We start from the raw sequence: 16,068 nt of genomic DNA, 5'->3' as shown, positions 1-16,068 counted from the left end.
GGACTCATTTGGGAAGTGTTCCTAGATGGGCTTTGTGCCGGTGAGAAAGAGAGGTGGCTGGAAAAAAAAAAAGAGTGAAACTTCTCCTATACATTGCCAAGTATGGCAAAAAATCAGCCACTGCTTACGTAAGGCTGATATTCTCCACAAAGGTCTTCTTTGTCCTAGCCCTTTGTTATAGAAAGTTCAGAAACCTAGTGACTCAGAAACCGTTTAGTTCCTCACCCCATATCTGTTGCAGTAAGAAAAATGTACTAAATAACCATGAAAAACAATATTTTCTTAACACACAAGCTTTTATCCAAATGACTCATGGGTCACACTCAGGATAGGGCAGGTTGGATAGACTGCCGTGACCATTAACCCTTTAACAGAAGGTTCTGAAGCCAAAACGTAGAAACATTAACATGTCTCTACAATTAGCAGAAGTCGACTATTTTTATGTCAACCTGGTCCTATTCCAGATACCTTTTGGTTATTCCACTGGAATAGTTTTATAGTAAATATAAGAGTTTTCAGGAGTTTTTGGATTCTTAATTGGGTGTTGGCAACTGAAACAAGTTGAAAACATTACTGTTATGATGACATAATGTGAACCATACCTTTCAGTCAGTAGTGCTGCACTGAGACTTTGATAGACAAAGTTCTTGATGCAGTTACAATGCTGTTATTGCAGTTCTACTTGAAGAATATTTGCATGCGTTCCACCAGATGGAACCTTTTCGTGCATTTTGAAATTCCAGAACATCTAACGTCCTTTATTAGTTCGATACTTAACATACACAAGGTGCTTCTAATGTTACTGTTTGGAGTGTGTTATGCTGCTGGTACAGAAGACAAGAAAGAGAGAGAGAGAGAAGCATTCCTAGCAGAAATATAAAAGAATGTCAACATTCTTTTCTGTGACAATATTCAACTGTAATCTCCATCCAGTCAGCTTTTAAATCCATGTTTTTCTAATCAACACATTTTCACATGCTTCAGTCTTTGAAGAACGAGCCAATGACCCTGAAACCTCAAGATTGTTTTTAACTCAGCTTACCACACTTGATGTTATTTCTGTAATCAATATCCTGCAGTTTATATAGTGTTGTTTGCTTCCCAGCATACCACCTGTGTGATAATGCTCATATTTGCTTATATGCCATTTCCAGCTAGAACAAAAAGAGTTATCTGGAGTTTATCTGCAAAAATCAGAGCAGAAGGGAGTTTTGATGAGATTAAGTGTTTTCTTCAAAAAAACAGTGTTCTGCTCGAGGCTAAAGTGAAGTGAACCTCCCTCCATCTGAATAAATAGTTTCATCAAAACAACACCCTTGTAACAGCAAAAGCAGACAAACACTCATCTATTTTCATAAACATCTTCGATTAATCAGTCTTCGTAAGACTGGATGTACATCCATGCTGGAATAATGACTACTACTGAACTTTCCTTCACAGCACTGGCCTGACAGAAGGTTGGGTCATCCTTGGGCACGTTTCCACAGTCAGCCGTGTGCAAATGTCAAAGTGAAATAACTGTCAGGAGAAAATCCAACAAAAGTCATTTCTTGGGGTCGACTCAGAAACCGTCACTCGCTCCATTGACTCTCAATCAGGATGAAAGCAAAGCCGGATCTGTTTCAGAAGAAACTGGACCTGGTCTTATATCTTCACCTCCACTTGAAAGTAGTTCCAGGTGACCTTGAAGAAGAAGTCCTCTGCCTTACATCAGCACATCAACAACAGATCTTTCTCCAAAATTTATGGATGGTTGCAAATTAAGACCTTTTCTTTTCTTCTTTTAAATATCCTCAACCTTACATCTGGCTTTCCTCATAATTTCTTCTTAGAACTGTTGTCAAGGCAACATACGCAGAACTGGAATGAATGAGGTTCTTATTTCCATATTTCTGAAGATTGATTCCTCCAGTCCTGATACTGAACACAAGCTAATTAAGTCAGATCCAGTAACAGGTTACACTAACCCCTCCCACACCCTCACCCTTTCTCTTTGCCTCAGGCCTTCTCTGATGCCCCCAAGACAGTTTTCAGTAATGGTAATGACCTAAGTCATGTAAAAATGCTCTCTAATGGCTATGTTTCCAAAAAGGATATTGCAGAGAGAGAGAGAGAGAGAGAAACAACAGGGACATTGGTTAGTTTGGATAATCTCAGGTGGTCTCATTCTGTGACTTGTGCAGGGTTGTTTAAGTGGAGTGACTTTGTTCTAATAAGTTCATTCACTCATTGTACAAAACTTCAATACATTTGCCACCTGTCTTTAAAGTCTTCAACTTCTTTTCTGTGGTGTCTGATCCATCTCCTGTTGTGGCTTGTTGTGGACTACAAAGCTTATTTTCAATTAAAAATCATGGTTGATATATGGGAAGTAATTTAAGATACATTTTTCAGATTTCAGGGCACCTTAACCACCTAATTGTGAAGTTGTCTTATGGTGATGAAAATGAGTTATACATAATACAATATCACATGGATTTGAGGGAAGCAAATTTGACAGTTTGTTTTGCCTTAAATTGTTTTTCCCCAGTTATGTCATTTAATCATCATCTGACTTGCAATTGGTCATAGGCACTGTTTCTGTCGACTGTGATTGTTTATTTACACTGTGATAACTTGAATGTGATTTGTTATGGATTGAGTCTGTTTTGCCATGATTGGTAGTTGGTAATCACCTGTGATTGGTCAAAGACACTGAATGTATATTGTGATTTGTTGATGGAGATTTGGCTGGTTCCAAGAACTGATTCCATTAAGCTCTTATTGGTAACAGAACTATGGGTTTAAGAGTCATTTAGTGTTTTGGCTGTAATTGGTTATGAACCATGAATCTGGATTGTGAGTCTAGTTTAATGGGTTGTACATGTGTGTAGGATTCATGAGGTAAAACAGGGTCAATCCAAAGGCATCTCCCCATATTCCAGCTTCACTGCTGGTCTTGTATCACCACCAAACTGTCAGATCAGATTGCTGTCTTGGGACACATAATGAAGAGGAAAGGTTTTCGTTAACTGCAACCCCTTCAGAAAACAAATCTAGACTGAATTATTTAAATCCATATAACTGTGACGTTGCAAAGGAGGACTAGCCACAGACGAGATCCAAGAGAGTAATGAAAAGCTGTACAAACGTAACCTCAAGTTACTTCTTCTCAAAACTGGTTTGAGTTTTGTAGAATATATTCAAATTCGTTACACGGGATCAAAATTCACATAGAATGTAAAACAGATGGGTCATGTTTGATTTCCTTTAGAAAAAAACGAAGCAGCCCAGCGACCGTATAGACGAAACATGTCATTTATTCAGTACAAAGCAACTATTTATGGCCTGAAACAAGATGCAAGCCAACTAAACCCGGCCTACAAAGCTCATGTCAAAACTGCCTCTTTTTGGCTGCCAAGGCTTTGCCTCATTTTGTCATGTATTTATCCATTAAGTGTGAGAATGTGAAATTTCGGCTTTGAAAGCTAGCCATGGGTTTGGTAAGGGTCTAGACACTAGCCTTGGATTTGCCGTCCTGTAAACAAGGGTTGCTGGGCAACGCGTTTTGGACCCTTTGTCTTGGAACTCTTTGGTCAGTGGTCTTTCGCTCTTGACTCTTTGCTCTGGAAAGGCCTTACTAATTCATTTTTGCGCCACATCCAGCCTCTTTTTGTTCCTCCTCTCATTAAACAGAGAGTCGAATTCATGGAGTCCATGATGGTGGGCTCCGATGCACCCAGCGAGGGGTCAGCCGTGTCTAAAACACACACTCTCATTCATGGCCGAGTTAATTAACATTTTTAAGTCTAATTGGTCTGGCTCTTTGTAATTATTGCGCTTGTTGAAAAGGGGTCTTGATGCTTTAATGAGCCGCCCAAGTGTTTAATTCGGTCTCTCAAATGAATAATTCAGCGTCGCAATCACAGCGTGAGATATGAGGTTATACTAAGCTACCAAGTATAATGCTCTGAATTATGGTTAGTTCCATTCCAAATACTTTCTCAAAAATGCCAATGGCTACTTCTTCTTGCCAAGACAAAGACCCGACATGTTGAGCACTTACAAGTGCACCAAAGACACTTGTGCACTTTGTGTCTCCTAAGTCTTTCAGATATTTCCCCTTTTAACTTGATGAATGGCAACTCAGGAAAAAGTCAAGTTGCCTTTTCCTTCTTCCTTTCTTGTTCTCTTAAAATTCGAGGAAAAAAAAAAGCTTTAGCTGGATTCATTTGCACAATGTCTTTGAGCCACCCCAATTCATGTTGCAAAGAGATTTAAAAACACAGCAGGGGATGAAACTTCAAGTAAGCGTTCCCAAATTGAACAGCAGGTCATTTAATTGAGTCTGTGAATGTGTCTCTGTTTTACTACAGAGGTAATTAGGCAAAACATATCCAGACAGACCACATGTTGGGCTGCGTTTATGCCTCGTTCGAAACTTCGGTTTCAGGCTACAAAATTATGTTACTCTGAAAACAAAGAAAAAATATAAGTGAAAGCTGGGGCTAGATACATTCAAACATCGTTTATGAGAAATATGACATGGCAAAGAGAAATTAAACAAACTTAAGAGAACACTAAACAAGAAAACCTAAACCCCACTGGGTAACTTCAAAAGGCTGTTTTGCTCCAGGTTTTTTGTCTGACCTCCAGTGTGTAAAAAGCCAAGCCAAATATCCCATGCCAGTGGATTTAGTTCTGTTTTTTGTTGTTGTGACAATAACCCACAGACATCAACATGGTAACCGTAATCCCACTGTGTGTAAAATTGGTTTTGCTCTCCTCTTAAACTTGTTCTCTCTGGCATTTATTCAGTTTGATGAAGTCATTTTCAGTCCTTACATAATACATTCTCCTCTCTCTCGCTCTCTCTCTCTCTCTCTCTTTCATTTAATGCTTCTCTCAGGCATTTCTGAAATCAACAATGACATGATTTAACATAATATCTGTTGCAGGAAATGGGTTTACCAGCCATTTGACTTTTTACGAAGAAGACAGAGAGAGATACTGACATATAGAAAAAGAGAGACAGAACCAGTCAAGAGTAAGATGAATAGGGCATGTAACTAAACACCTTAATTAATCCACCCCCAAGAACAGAGCGAATTTCAATTTCAAAAGCAAAGAACTTCAACTGAAGAGAGCAGGTGCCTCTCTCTCCCTGTCATAAAAATTCCCATACCACCATCTCCACAGCCATCAGCTGAAACCTCCTTATGTGGTCCAGAAATCATCCTTCCATCCTGCAAATCAGCCCCTCAGCATGGGGTGTGCTTTGATCCCATTCAGCACAGAAAGAGGGTGTGAGAGAGAGAGAGAGAGAGAGAGCGAGAGAGCAAGACTCTCTCACACAAAACTAAGCTGACTTTTATAGCCATTCCAGCAGCCAGACAAAATTCACACAGTGTGTTTTTAAATACCACATCCTCCACTACCAGGGTTCGAATCCTGTCCTGAGACCAGGTCAGAGTTCTGTCTGTTTGTGAGCAGTATCAGCTTTTGGCTGAGTTCCTGGCTGTCTGGAAGTTTGTCTTAGAAACGAGAAAGTGTACAATTATGCAGTCAATCCTGCTAGGCTGTGAAGGTATTTGTCTGCTTAAAGGTTGCCCCTGATACAGGAAATTAAAGTAAGTGTTTTGTCTTGTTCAGACAGCATGGGAAAAGTATTGTGTTGTCTGTTTGAAGTAAAGGCCACTCTTTTGTCATGTCACAAAAAAAAGAAAAAAGGGGGGGGGGGGGGGGGTCGGACTCTCTCCTGCTATTTTGCCTTTCGTCTCGGTCAACCTGGAATGTTCTAAGAAACTTCACTCCCCGTTCTCAACAGCAATGTGATCTAGGCTCATGCACTCTGAACATCCTACCCGTCGAAACGGCAGAAACAGATGTCATTAAATGACATTGTTTGGGGTGCTGGGTTTTTGGTATTGCCATTCAAAAACACCATTGCTGATACACTGCCACTGGCAAGCAGTGAGCCAAACATGTGGACGTCTAGGCAGTAAATGAAGAATCTAGACCATTTAAAAAAAAAAAAAAACAAGATAAAAAAATTCAGGAATAAAAAAAAGTTGGTCTGCAGATCACAAAAACAAACACTCTCAAATACCTTTGGTCAAACACACTCCCACAGTTGCTCTTCCTTCGGTTTTTGTGAAAAATTGGCTGTCGTATTCTATTACAGGCAGGAAGATACAACATGGATTTGACATACTCACATGTAGCACAAGCCAATGAAAACTTTTTGGCAGCCAGGTTTTTAAAAGTCACAAATATTAGTTGGAGAGATTATATATCAGCCTAATTTGAGTGTGTGTGCGTGTGTGTGTGTGTGTGTGTGTGTGTGTGTGTGTGTTGGGGGGGGGGCTAGAGATTTCAGCCCTTGATTGAAAATGAAGCCAGGATAAAGACTTAAGAAGCGTTGCTGGGAATATAGGGTTAGGGTTAATTCCTTAGAGGCAAATGAAGATTCCCACGGGAGTGCACGCATAACCAACAGTAAATATGATAATATGTTATTTATTAGGATTCATCCCACCTATGGAAATGTAGCCAAACCTTGTCTTTCTTTGTGATCCAGTACTGGTCAATGGAGGATGGTCAGAAAAGCGTTTTGGTTTTTTTTTCCCCATAGTCACGGTTATTTAAAAAAAAAAAAAAAAAAAAGAAAAGATAGACAACCGCAACTAAAATATGACAAAATTAGAGAGGGATTTGTCCATAACAACAACTGCAACAAATAATAATAATAACTCTATAAACAAGAAGAAGAAGAAGAAGAAGAAGAGGAAGTAAATTAAAAGGAGCTGCACTATAATCATTCTCATTACTTTCAATCATTTTTATTACTAAGTTTATTTGGTGGTACCCGAGAACACTGGACACAGGCATAAGATGTAATAAGGTCAGAATGAAAAAAATATGATTTGACAGGAAGACAGTAAGATTTCAAACAACAAAACACGCTGATGGATGGAAGAGTCGAAACAATCTCACCATTCACTGCAGCTCAGTCAGGACATGAATTAGATAAATCATAATGCTTTTGTTGTTGACTTCAGTTTCCAGCTCTGTGTTTCTGCAGGGAACACTTACAAAGACTGCATTATCTCGCATGTCAGTAACATCTCTGTGGAGTTATGTCCTGTATTTGACATACAGTTTTATTGTGCCATATTTCATGAGTTGTCGTAAAGCCTGTCAACAGCCATTATCCATGGTTATGACAGTGTTGTGTATGATTTGGAACAGAACATTGTGGAACAAAAGTGGCAGGTGAAGGCCTTTTCCCTGCTATCACCGAGTTAGCATTATCGTCTGTTGTTAATGTGTGTTATGTATGTTAGCTGACCGCACCTCATGCTGTTTACAGTCGGCAGAGCTGAGAGTTAATGCACTGTTTAATGTTAGTATGAGTCAGAGGGTCCGACACAGACCGAAAATGATTTCCAGATGACACTCACGTCATCATGAAAGTGCTACAAGCTAAAAACAGCTAAAAAACAAAACTAGCCCAAGTGTCTTCACTGAGTTTAGCACGCAGGGATTTCTCCTTACACAGTGACTTCAGGTTGTACCATAGAAAGGTGTTATGATATGGACAAAATCTTGACAGTAGCTTTGCCCTCATCTATGATGGAGCACGTTAACAGTACACAGAGTTTTTTAAGCCTCAGTTTCTACATTCTCCTGTTTACTGAGAGTTAACCATGCAAACTACCCAATAACTGTCAGCCTGACACGAGTGGCATTCTCATAAAGTTGTGTGAACTCCATGTGTCGAGTGCTTTCCAGTATATTTTCCTTTGACAGTGGTGGTCGCTGTAAAAATTACGTTACAAATACTCGATGGAAGCGACCTGTTCCCATAAAAGGAAATGTGTCTGACAGTGACCTCCGTTGTGTGGCGCCAGTTCAGGTTTTTTCCCAGATTCCCTGAGAGGACAAGAAGCGATGGGAGATAACGTAAACGTTGTGAAGATGCCACAGAATGATCTGGTACAGATAGTGAAGCCAAAAAGAACATTTAACTTTATTGAAATTTGGTGAAGGCTTTTTTTTAAACTTTGGCTTGTGCTTTTTTTTTTTTTTTTTTTAACTTCGGCTTGTGCTTTTTTTTTCTCTGATCCACTTGCAATAAAAGGTCATAGATAATGTAAAAACCACCTCAACCGCAAACTTAAATAGCTTTGTAACTATTCCTTGTGTTAACAGACACTGGATAGGAACACAGTGTCCAGGTCCCCAGTGGGGGGGGGGGGGGATTCAGCTGATGTTGAAGTTCAAGGTTTTGTTTTAATGGCTTCCTCAGACGTCAGATCCTCAGTGAGTCTCCTTCTTGTTAGGTGAACTTTTTTTTTTTCCTTAAATCTCTCTTTCTCTCGTGTCTCTTCAATAAATGGCTGATGAGTCATATAGAATGGAGTGTGTTGACAAGAGTGTGAGTATTTTTCATCTTAAATGACTCAGCCTGAGATGAATTTGGGTTGACAGGTTGCCTTGTCCAACATAGCTAAGCTCAAAAGGATGGAGCCAAGACTGTCAAAAAACTAAAATATGAAAGTTGATATTACCCAGAGCCAGGCCTCCCCTCCACAGTCTGGTGACTACAGCACAGATGCCGTTAAGTGTGAATACAGGGCTCCATCCATTAAGGCTATTATTTCTTCTTAACAAGACTCAGAGTGGAGCTCAGACAAAGTGGAGAAGGTTCCATTACCATGAGGACGAAACATTTGCCGCTTCGTCATAGAGCCACAGAATAGCGCCAGCCCCGCTATTCTTTCTCGAATTATGTGACAAGGACGTCAACCTGTTTTGATTTATTTTATGACAACAGTCATTCAGTCGGGAAACAACAACCATAACAAACGTTTTTGATCTGAATAACAGAGTGATTTAGTTAGGTTCACATGGTGAGTACTGCGTTCTTACACACACACACACACACACACAAGCATAAACTCTCAATATCACCACCATGGCAAAATAAGTGTATAGTAGCTGTAGTGTTTTGTGCCCGAAACCTGAAGGGTCAACACCGTACATGATAAAATCCATCTGCTGCTTTCCATGGCCTACCGAGGCTGACTGGGTTCGACAGCTGAGGAATGTGCCGGAATTTACTTTAGTGACCATTTTAATTCATCCATTAAAACTGCGCAGCTGCTGGTGAATAAACAGAAACGTGTTACAGGAAAAAAGGCCTTTCACTAATCACTCCTTCAGTTATTCCTTAGTTTCTCCTCAGTCCTGTCATCTCGTCGGAATTTTCCCATTCATAAAGACACCACTCACACTGCCGCTTCATCGAATTTGGGTAGAGAAGGCTATATTCGAAGTGCAGTAGACAATGCATTAATATTAATTGTTACAAAAAAGTGTGAGTAACCATTTGTGACAAGGCAGTTGTGACTTGTTTTTCTCAAAAAAAAAAATAAAATGGTGTGGTATTCTCTGAAAAATTCAAGCCTGGCTTGACACTTCTGGGCTGTTGCACCCTTCATTTTTTCTCTCTCGCTTCCGACGTCTTTCATAAACACATTTTTTAGGAAAGGGCTTTAATTCAAAGGCTGTTGTGATTGTAAAATGGCCATTTGATTTTACTGTTTATCTGCGGGCCCAAATTGACTGCGTATTTGTTGGTAGATTGAAAGAAAACAACTTCACTGTGTTTGCCAGGAAGCGATGAAAATATCTTTCTTCTCAAAGGCACATCTTGAGTTTTTCTGAACGTGTTTGTCTTTTGAATAAACCGTCCACATGCTAATTTTATGACATATGCATACACACACACACATAGACACGCACACGAAAGAACAATCAAAGTTGTTGTTATACACAAAAGCGTTCTTTGCTGTTAGAGGCTCCTCACGAAATACCAGCTCTTTGCTGAACGAGGTTAGAAAAACACTCAAACACCCTCGAGACGCAGTTTGAATCAATCAAATCGTATAAAACAGGCTGTAATACTGAATGTTCTCAACTCTAAACATTTATTTAACCACACACCACTTCAGATTTTTTTTGTCAGAGGCAGATGCGAAACCACCATATATGTATCCATAGAATTATTTTTGAATTTGGTGTACTAATAACAGGTCAAAGAATGACTCAAATAACCCACTCTAAATGATCTAAGACTATATTTTTATCAGCCCCCACAAGCCTAAATATCTATACATAGTGTGTAATTCCTCAGAGACAGCTTGAATCCAACTGTTGACTCAAAGCCCCATTGACTCAAATGTAGAGAGACACATTGCCAAGTGCCATATAAAAGGTACAGTACATACTACGGTAAAGGGGAAGGGTTTTTTACGTAGTAGCTTTTTTTTTCTGTCTCTAGTCACCCATACATTGATCAATCATTCTGAAACACAAAGTCACTACAAAACCACATCATAGTTGTGAATACAGAATGTGGGAAACTGTACGTCTACAGAGACTTTCAGAGAGACAGAGAGAGAGGGAAGTTGGCAAGTATGTGGATTCCACGAGTATGAATGAGCCACAAACGAGCCAAAATCAGACGTGAATGATCGCCAGGATAATGTGCAGAGAAATATTTATGGCAAATATTTAAGCAAAGGGAGTCAGAGGTTAACAGAATTACCACAGACTGGTACGTAAGAGAATCTTAATTCGGATCGTCACTGAAGACGCTGTCCAGCAGTTATACTGTCCTGAATACAAGGCAGTGAAGTCAGCATTCTGGGGATGTCCTGACACAGCAAAACACAGGAGCAATGCTTTGAGTCTGTCTGTTTGTTTCTCTCTCTCTCTCTCTCTCTCTCTCTCTCTCTCTCTCTCTTTCTCCCTCCCTCCCTTCTCTTCATCTCCAGACTGGGAAGAGTACCCCTCCCTCTGATTTACAGTGTCAAACAACTAGAGGTAAATACACATGTCCTGTTTTACCCATGGGAATGGTGTCAGTGATTCTGCTGTCCTTAGTCTCTGTGGTTTAGTATCCAGTTCTGTCCTCTTGTGGTCTACTGATAAGAGACAGACTCAGACACATAACAAAAACAGGGTGGAAAAAGCCCTAGACTTTATGAAGATGGACTAATCTACGGAGAATTATAAAGATCATAATGCTGTAAAGAGATTAGAGAACAGAAGAAGGGAGTGTAATGTGACCCATATTTCTAGCCTTGGTGAAACAGACAGACTAAAGACTAAAGAGAGGGAGAGAAAAAAAAGAAAGAGAAAGGAAGAAAACCTTGAGCATCTCTGTGTATTTGTGTTTTTGTGAATGTTTATGTGTGTTTTATGTGTGTGTATCTTTGTGTGTGTGTGTGTGTGTGTGTGTTTGAATGTATGATGGAGAGAAACATACGTGCACATAATTACAAATCTGATGTACACCTGTAGCCAGACCACATGCCTCTCCAGTTACCTCCTCTTAATTGAAAGAGTCTTCCATTGTAAGAGATCTGTGGAGCTCCGTCCCCTCGATGTAAGAATGGATGTTTCACACATGGAGTCTAATCTGTGACTCAGGCCTGCAGAGAAGAGAGAGAAAGAGTGTGTGTTTTTCTAGACCTCCCACTCCTCTTTCACTGCTATGCTAGATGACTTTCAAGACAACACACCCATCCATTGCATGTCACAGCCTACGTCTGTACAGACATCTATGACATTTATGAGTTACAGAGCAAACACCTCAAAACCATTCCATTAAATGGGGGGGGGGGACCACACCGTCAAAAAGACCCCTTTATGGAAATTTACTGAATGACATCATCATAAAGGGGGGGGGGGGGAGGTAGGTGAAATGTGTTTACAGTTAGAGGCATATGTTTGGTGCTGAGTCTACCCAGGCCGTGCAGCGGTGACTGTTCTGTGAATTTGATCAAAGTTTGCCCGTGCTTAGCTGAAAAAGTGTAAGGCTTCCCAGAGTGCTTTGTCTGTCTCTCAGGCTATGTGACTGCCATATAAATGCAGATCTATTCGCCTTGCATCCTTTTACCCAGAATCCGCATCTCTTGCTCTGTTTAATTTACTCTGCAGGGAATCAGTCCATTTGTTACAGTTTTTGGCTCATACATTCTTGTCATTAAGTAGGGTTCAAATAACTCCAAACTTGGTGGTCCCTAAATGGATGATTAATAATAATTGGTCTTATCTCTACAAGAGCTACAACCGGAACAACACGAAATGGAGGTGCATTGTTCTGACATTAAACTGTTACAACTGCAGAGTAATGTCCCCAAGTTTATTTAATGCCAAGACATGCATAAGGGGAGAGGTTTTTTGGGGTGGGGGGGGGGGGGCAGTGAATGTTAAATCATTCCTCTTTTTGCCCAGTTGTGTCCATTTATGCAGTATAACTATGGTCGCTAGTATAGGCATGGTTTAACAGTGGGTTTTAGCACAAAGGGTTTTAGCATGTGTGTGCAAGGAAAGAGCCATTTCCCCTTACTTCCCTAAGTACTCTGTTTTCCGAGTTTGAAAAATGTCACGGGTTTTGACATAACGGTCTCAAAGGTGCAGGACACCATTGCGTCATTGCAGAGAAGAGAGTATTTGGTTACAAAATATATCGCCGTCCAAATCCTGCCTGTTTCCAAGCAACCTCAGTCCCGCAAAGAATAAATTGTAATGTCGTCTCTTGCAAGGACTGAAAGTGGATTTCTGGTTTCGCTTGATTTCTCGATCAATCACTCTTTCCCATGAAGAATTAGCCGTAAATCTGTACAACACAATGAAACATAAATGTCTTCAATCACATGGGTGATTTGCCCTTCAGTTATACCGCAACATAGTAGTCCAACTGCACACAGACATTAAATCTATGTGACAGAAGATTCTGGAACGTGTAGTGATGGAGGGACCAGTCCAGTTTTCAGGCTATACTGTTGACATCAGTCTGTCCTGAGGCATAATGGAGCTATTCCCCATAAAAACGTTGTTTGGCTTCAACACAAATGCAGATCCGTCCATTAATGACAGATGCTGCTTCATTATAATTCTTGCTTCATTATAAGACAAGGCTTAGAATGTGAAATAACCTACAGAGACAAATAGTCATCTTCGATGAATTCCAGACGGCAAGTCTTTTATCCGCATGCAGAGTCCAAACCCGCCTTGTGTCATGTGTTTTGCATTTGCTTTCCTTGAAAGAATTAAACAAAATATAAGCAAAATCATTTTCTGATATTGGCTACAGAACAGTCCAAATGCCACCTCGAATTTGTGTTGACAGTCACCTCAAAATCAACTCAGATCAATTCATCTCCCAATATTTCCATCAGAAACATAATCTGGCATTTCATTTTGTCCTTCTCTGTGTTCAAAACCACCCGACTCACAACCATTGCTTTCATATTCATTGCTTTTGAACCACGACTTTGCGTCTACATGTGTTCTCTTGACAGACACTCTCATGCAGAGTTATTTAGAAAAACTGTGTGTTGTTAGCACAGGGAAACAATAAGAAGTGCAGGTGTGCGAATTTTAGCCAGAGCGCAAAAGAAAAACACTTGGGGTCTAATACTTGGAGTCTAAATGTTACTATTTCTCAATATTGTGTTAAGGAGCCATTTAATCTCTCCCAAACCTCTTTTCTCTCTCCCTCGTTCCCTCTCTTCCTCTTCCCTCAGTGTCCAGGTCACAGGTGTCCTCTGAGAAGCAGGAAGCTCTGCTGGAAAACGTGACCAGGCTAAACGATCGTTCCAGGAACCTCCAGGAGTCTCTGGGCCAGCTCTCCTCCCAGAACGACTTTTTGGAGAACATCTGGAAGCTGGAGAGCCTCTTCCACAACCACAGCGAGATCCTGCAACAGCTCAGCCAAGCTATCAAGGGTCTGGAGAAAGACGTCAGGATGCTGCAAGAGCAATCCCAGAACACGGCAGGCTCCGTAGCAACACTCGGCGACCATCTCAGCACTGTCAGCCTCACCAGCTACCGCAATGCCACGAACTTGGCCGCCGAGCTAACCCGAGCCACTGTCTCGCTTCGCGAGCAAGACGTGTTGCTACGGGAGACGGCAGGGCATGTGGAGAGCCTTAGAGAACGTGTGGAGGAGGTGGGGTGGACGGTGGGTTCCCTGAACCATTCACTCGGCTCCGACATCAACCTTCACCAACTGAAGATCGAGGACCTTCAGGTGCAGATTGGTAACATGACGCAGGACACTAGGAGCATAAGGATCACACAGATCCACCTCGAGGAACAGCTGAGGAACGAGATTGAGATCCTGAACGTGGTCACAGAGGACCTCCGCCTCAAAGACTGGGAGCATTCTATGACTCTTAAGAACCTCACCATAATCAAGGGTGAGCAAACAGATACGCCGATGGTAAATGTTATAGATTAACCCGAAAGTAGAGTAGACAGAAAGTCACCTATAAAGAATATTAGCTGTCATGGGTTGATTGGGGGATTAGCTCCTGTCATATCTTACTATGGATATTTTTCCTGTATAATAGTTGGTCAGTATTGTTGAATAGTGGATTTGGTCAGTATATTTGTTGAATAATGTTTACTGTGAAAAGTATGGGTTCCTCTTAGAACCACAACTGATTCATAAGTTATACAGCGCCCCCCCCCCCAATCATAATGTACATGTTTGCCCCCTTGCAAATCTCAAATGCCCCCTCAGTCAATGCACCCTGCAGCCGGCCCAGAGTTAACCACTGACAGCTACCCAGCATTCTGAGGAATGCAAGGCTGAGTTTATTTGTGTGATTAGAGTGAAGTTTAATGAGATTTCAATAAGGTCTAAATGAAGTTTTAAGTGACTGAGAAATCATCCAGAAATTTGTTTGAGATGAAAGAGTAACAAGAGTGCACAGAGTTTGTTTTTCATAAAACGTGTTTTTCTAACTTAGCTTAACTTACTTTACACAACCTCTGGCTCACATCCTCTCTTTACCTGAATAGTCCTTGAGAATTTCTTAATCTTCACATGACAGAGAAGTAAAGTATATGATCCTGGAGCCTTTTAATTAAGAATAATGCATGACAATATATGAAAATGTAGGACAGCTATATATATATATATATATATATATATATATATATAGTCAATTTAATCCAGTAACACTTTGCTTAGACATGTTACCTCCGTCTTTCTCTTTAAATCAGTGTTAATTTACTACTTCGCTTCCTAACATTTTTCTCTTACCAAAGTCAGACTATGAGGAGGAAAAAAAACAGAAGATACAACCTTTAGCTTTAAATGTTTAATCAACCATCCTGAAACAGGGGAGTGAAAGACAAAGGGCTCTATTTTAACGATCTAAGCGCGTGGTCTTAAGCACATGGCGAAGGTTCATTTAGGGCGTGCCCATATCCACTTTTGTTAGTTTAACGGCATATAATTTGAGCGCAAAATAAGGTGCAAGGCGCAAAGGGGTTGTACCTGGTCTCTTAATTAATCGTAGATGTGTTTTGGGCGTAACATGCAATAAACCAATCAGAGTGTCAGCTCCCATTCCCTTTAAAAGCCACCTGCGCTGGCACCTTGATGGATTGCCATTTCAATGCCAGACTTAGCACCTGGACAAAAAGACCAATTTGCTGCCTCTGCCCTCTCCCAATCCTCTGTCCAATCAGGTACTCCATTTTTCAATGAAACAATCTGCGATCTCACTTTGGACCAGGTTTTTGTTGGTGTAAGAGCAGAGGCTTTGCGCCTGACCACACCTCATTTTAAGACCAACCACCCAGATGAATGCAAGTTCATTTGCTGTTTAAACAACATGGGTGCTGGACAGGAAAATGACAACTGCGTCGGTCTGAAACTAGCAAACACACTTGGATTTCAGTTTTCGCTGCATTGCGTAAGGTTGTAAGATAGAGCCCAAAGTGTTCCAGCTACACACAGAGCACTGAGATCAAACTCAAATGACCCAGGTTATTGGCGAAGCAACATCAAACAATCTACGTCCTCTTTATGTTTCTTGCCGTTGTATCATAAAGCATGTTGTTCTGGGTAATGTAGTCCAGAGCTTCCCGACTGAATAGGTCCTTTGGAACAAAAAAAAGAAAGGAAAAAAAGAGCAGAATCTTTTAAATCTGCTGCCAAGTCAAACAGAAGTGGAAGGGCTGGTACCCCATTCCCACATGTGGAATTTGGTACGA

General features: G+C 40.7%; 1 protein-coding gene across 1 annotated transcript in view; it reads left to right on the top strand.

Moving 5' to 3' along the window:
* The window catches only part of scara5 (scavenger receptor class A, member 5 (putative)), a 39,830-nt gene that overhangs the window by 7,906 nt on the left and 15,856 nt on the right, over nucleotides 1–16,068 (top strand). The window contains exon 3 of the mRNA XM_030782727.1: nucleotides 13,584–14,258. Within this exon, the coding sequence (XP_030638587.1) occupies nucleotides 13,584–14,258 (675 nt within the window). The remainder of the gene's footprint in view (nucleotides 1–13,583; nucleotides 14,259–16,068) is intronic.

Source organism: Chanos chanos, chromosome 8, assembly GCF_902362185.1.
Source record: "Chanos chanos chromosome 8, fChaCha1.1, whole genome shotgun sequence".
Classification (NCBI taxonomy): Eukaryota; Metazoa; Chordata; class Actinopteri; order Gonorynchiformes; family Chanidae; genus Chanos; species Chanos chanos.
The sequence above is the reverse complement of the archived record's forward strand: the minus strand, read 5'-3'. Positions and strand labels throughout refer to the sequence as shown.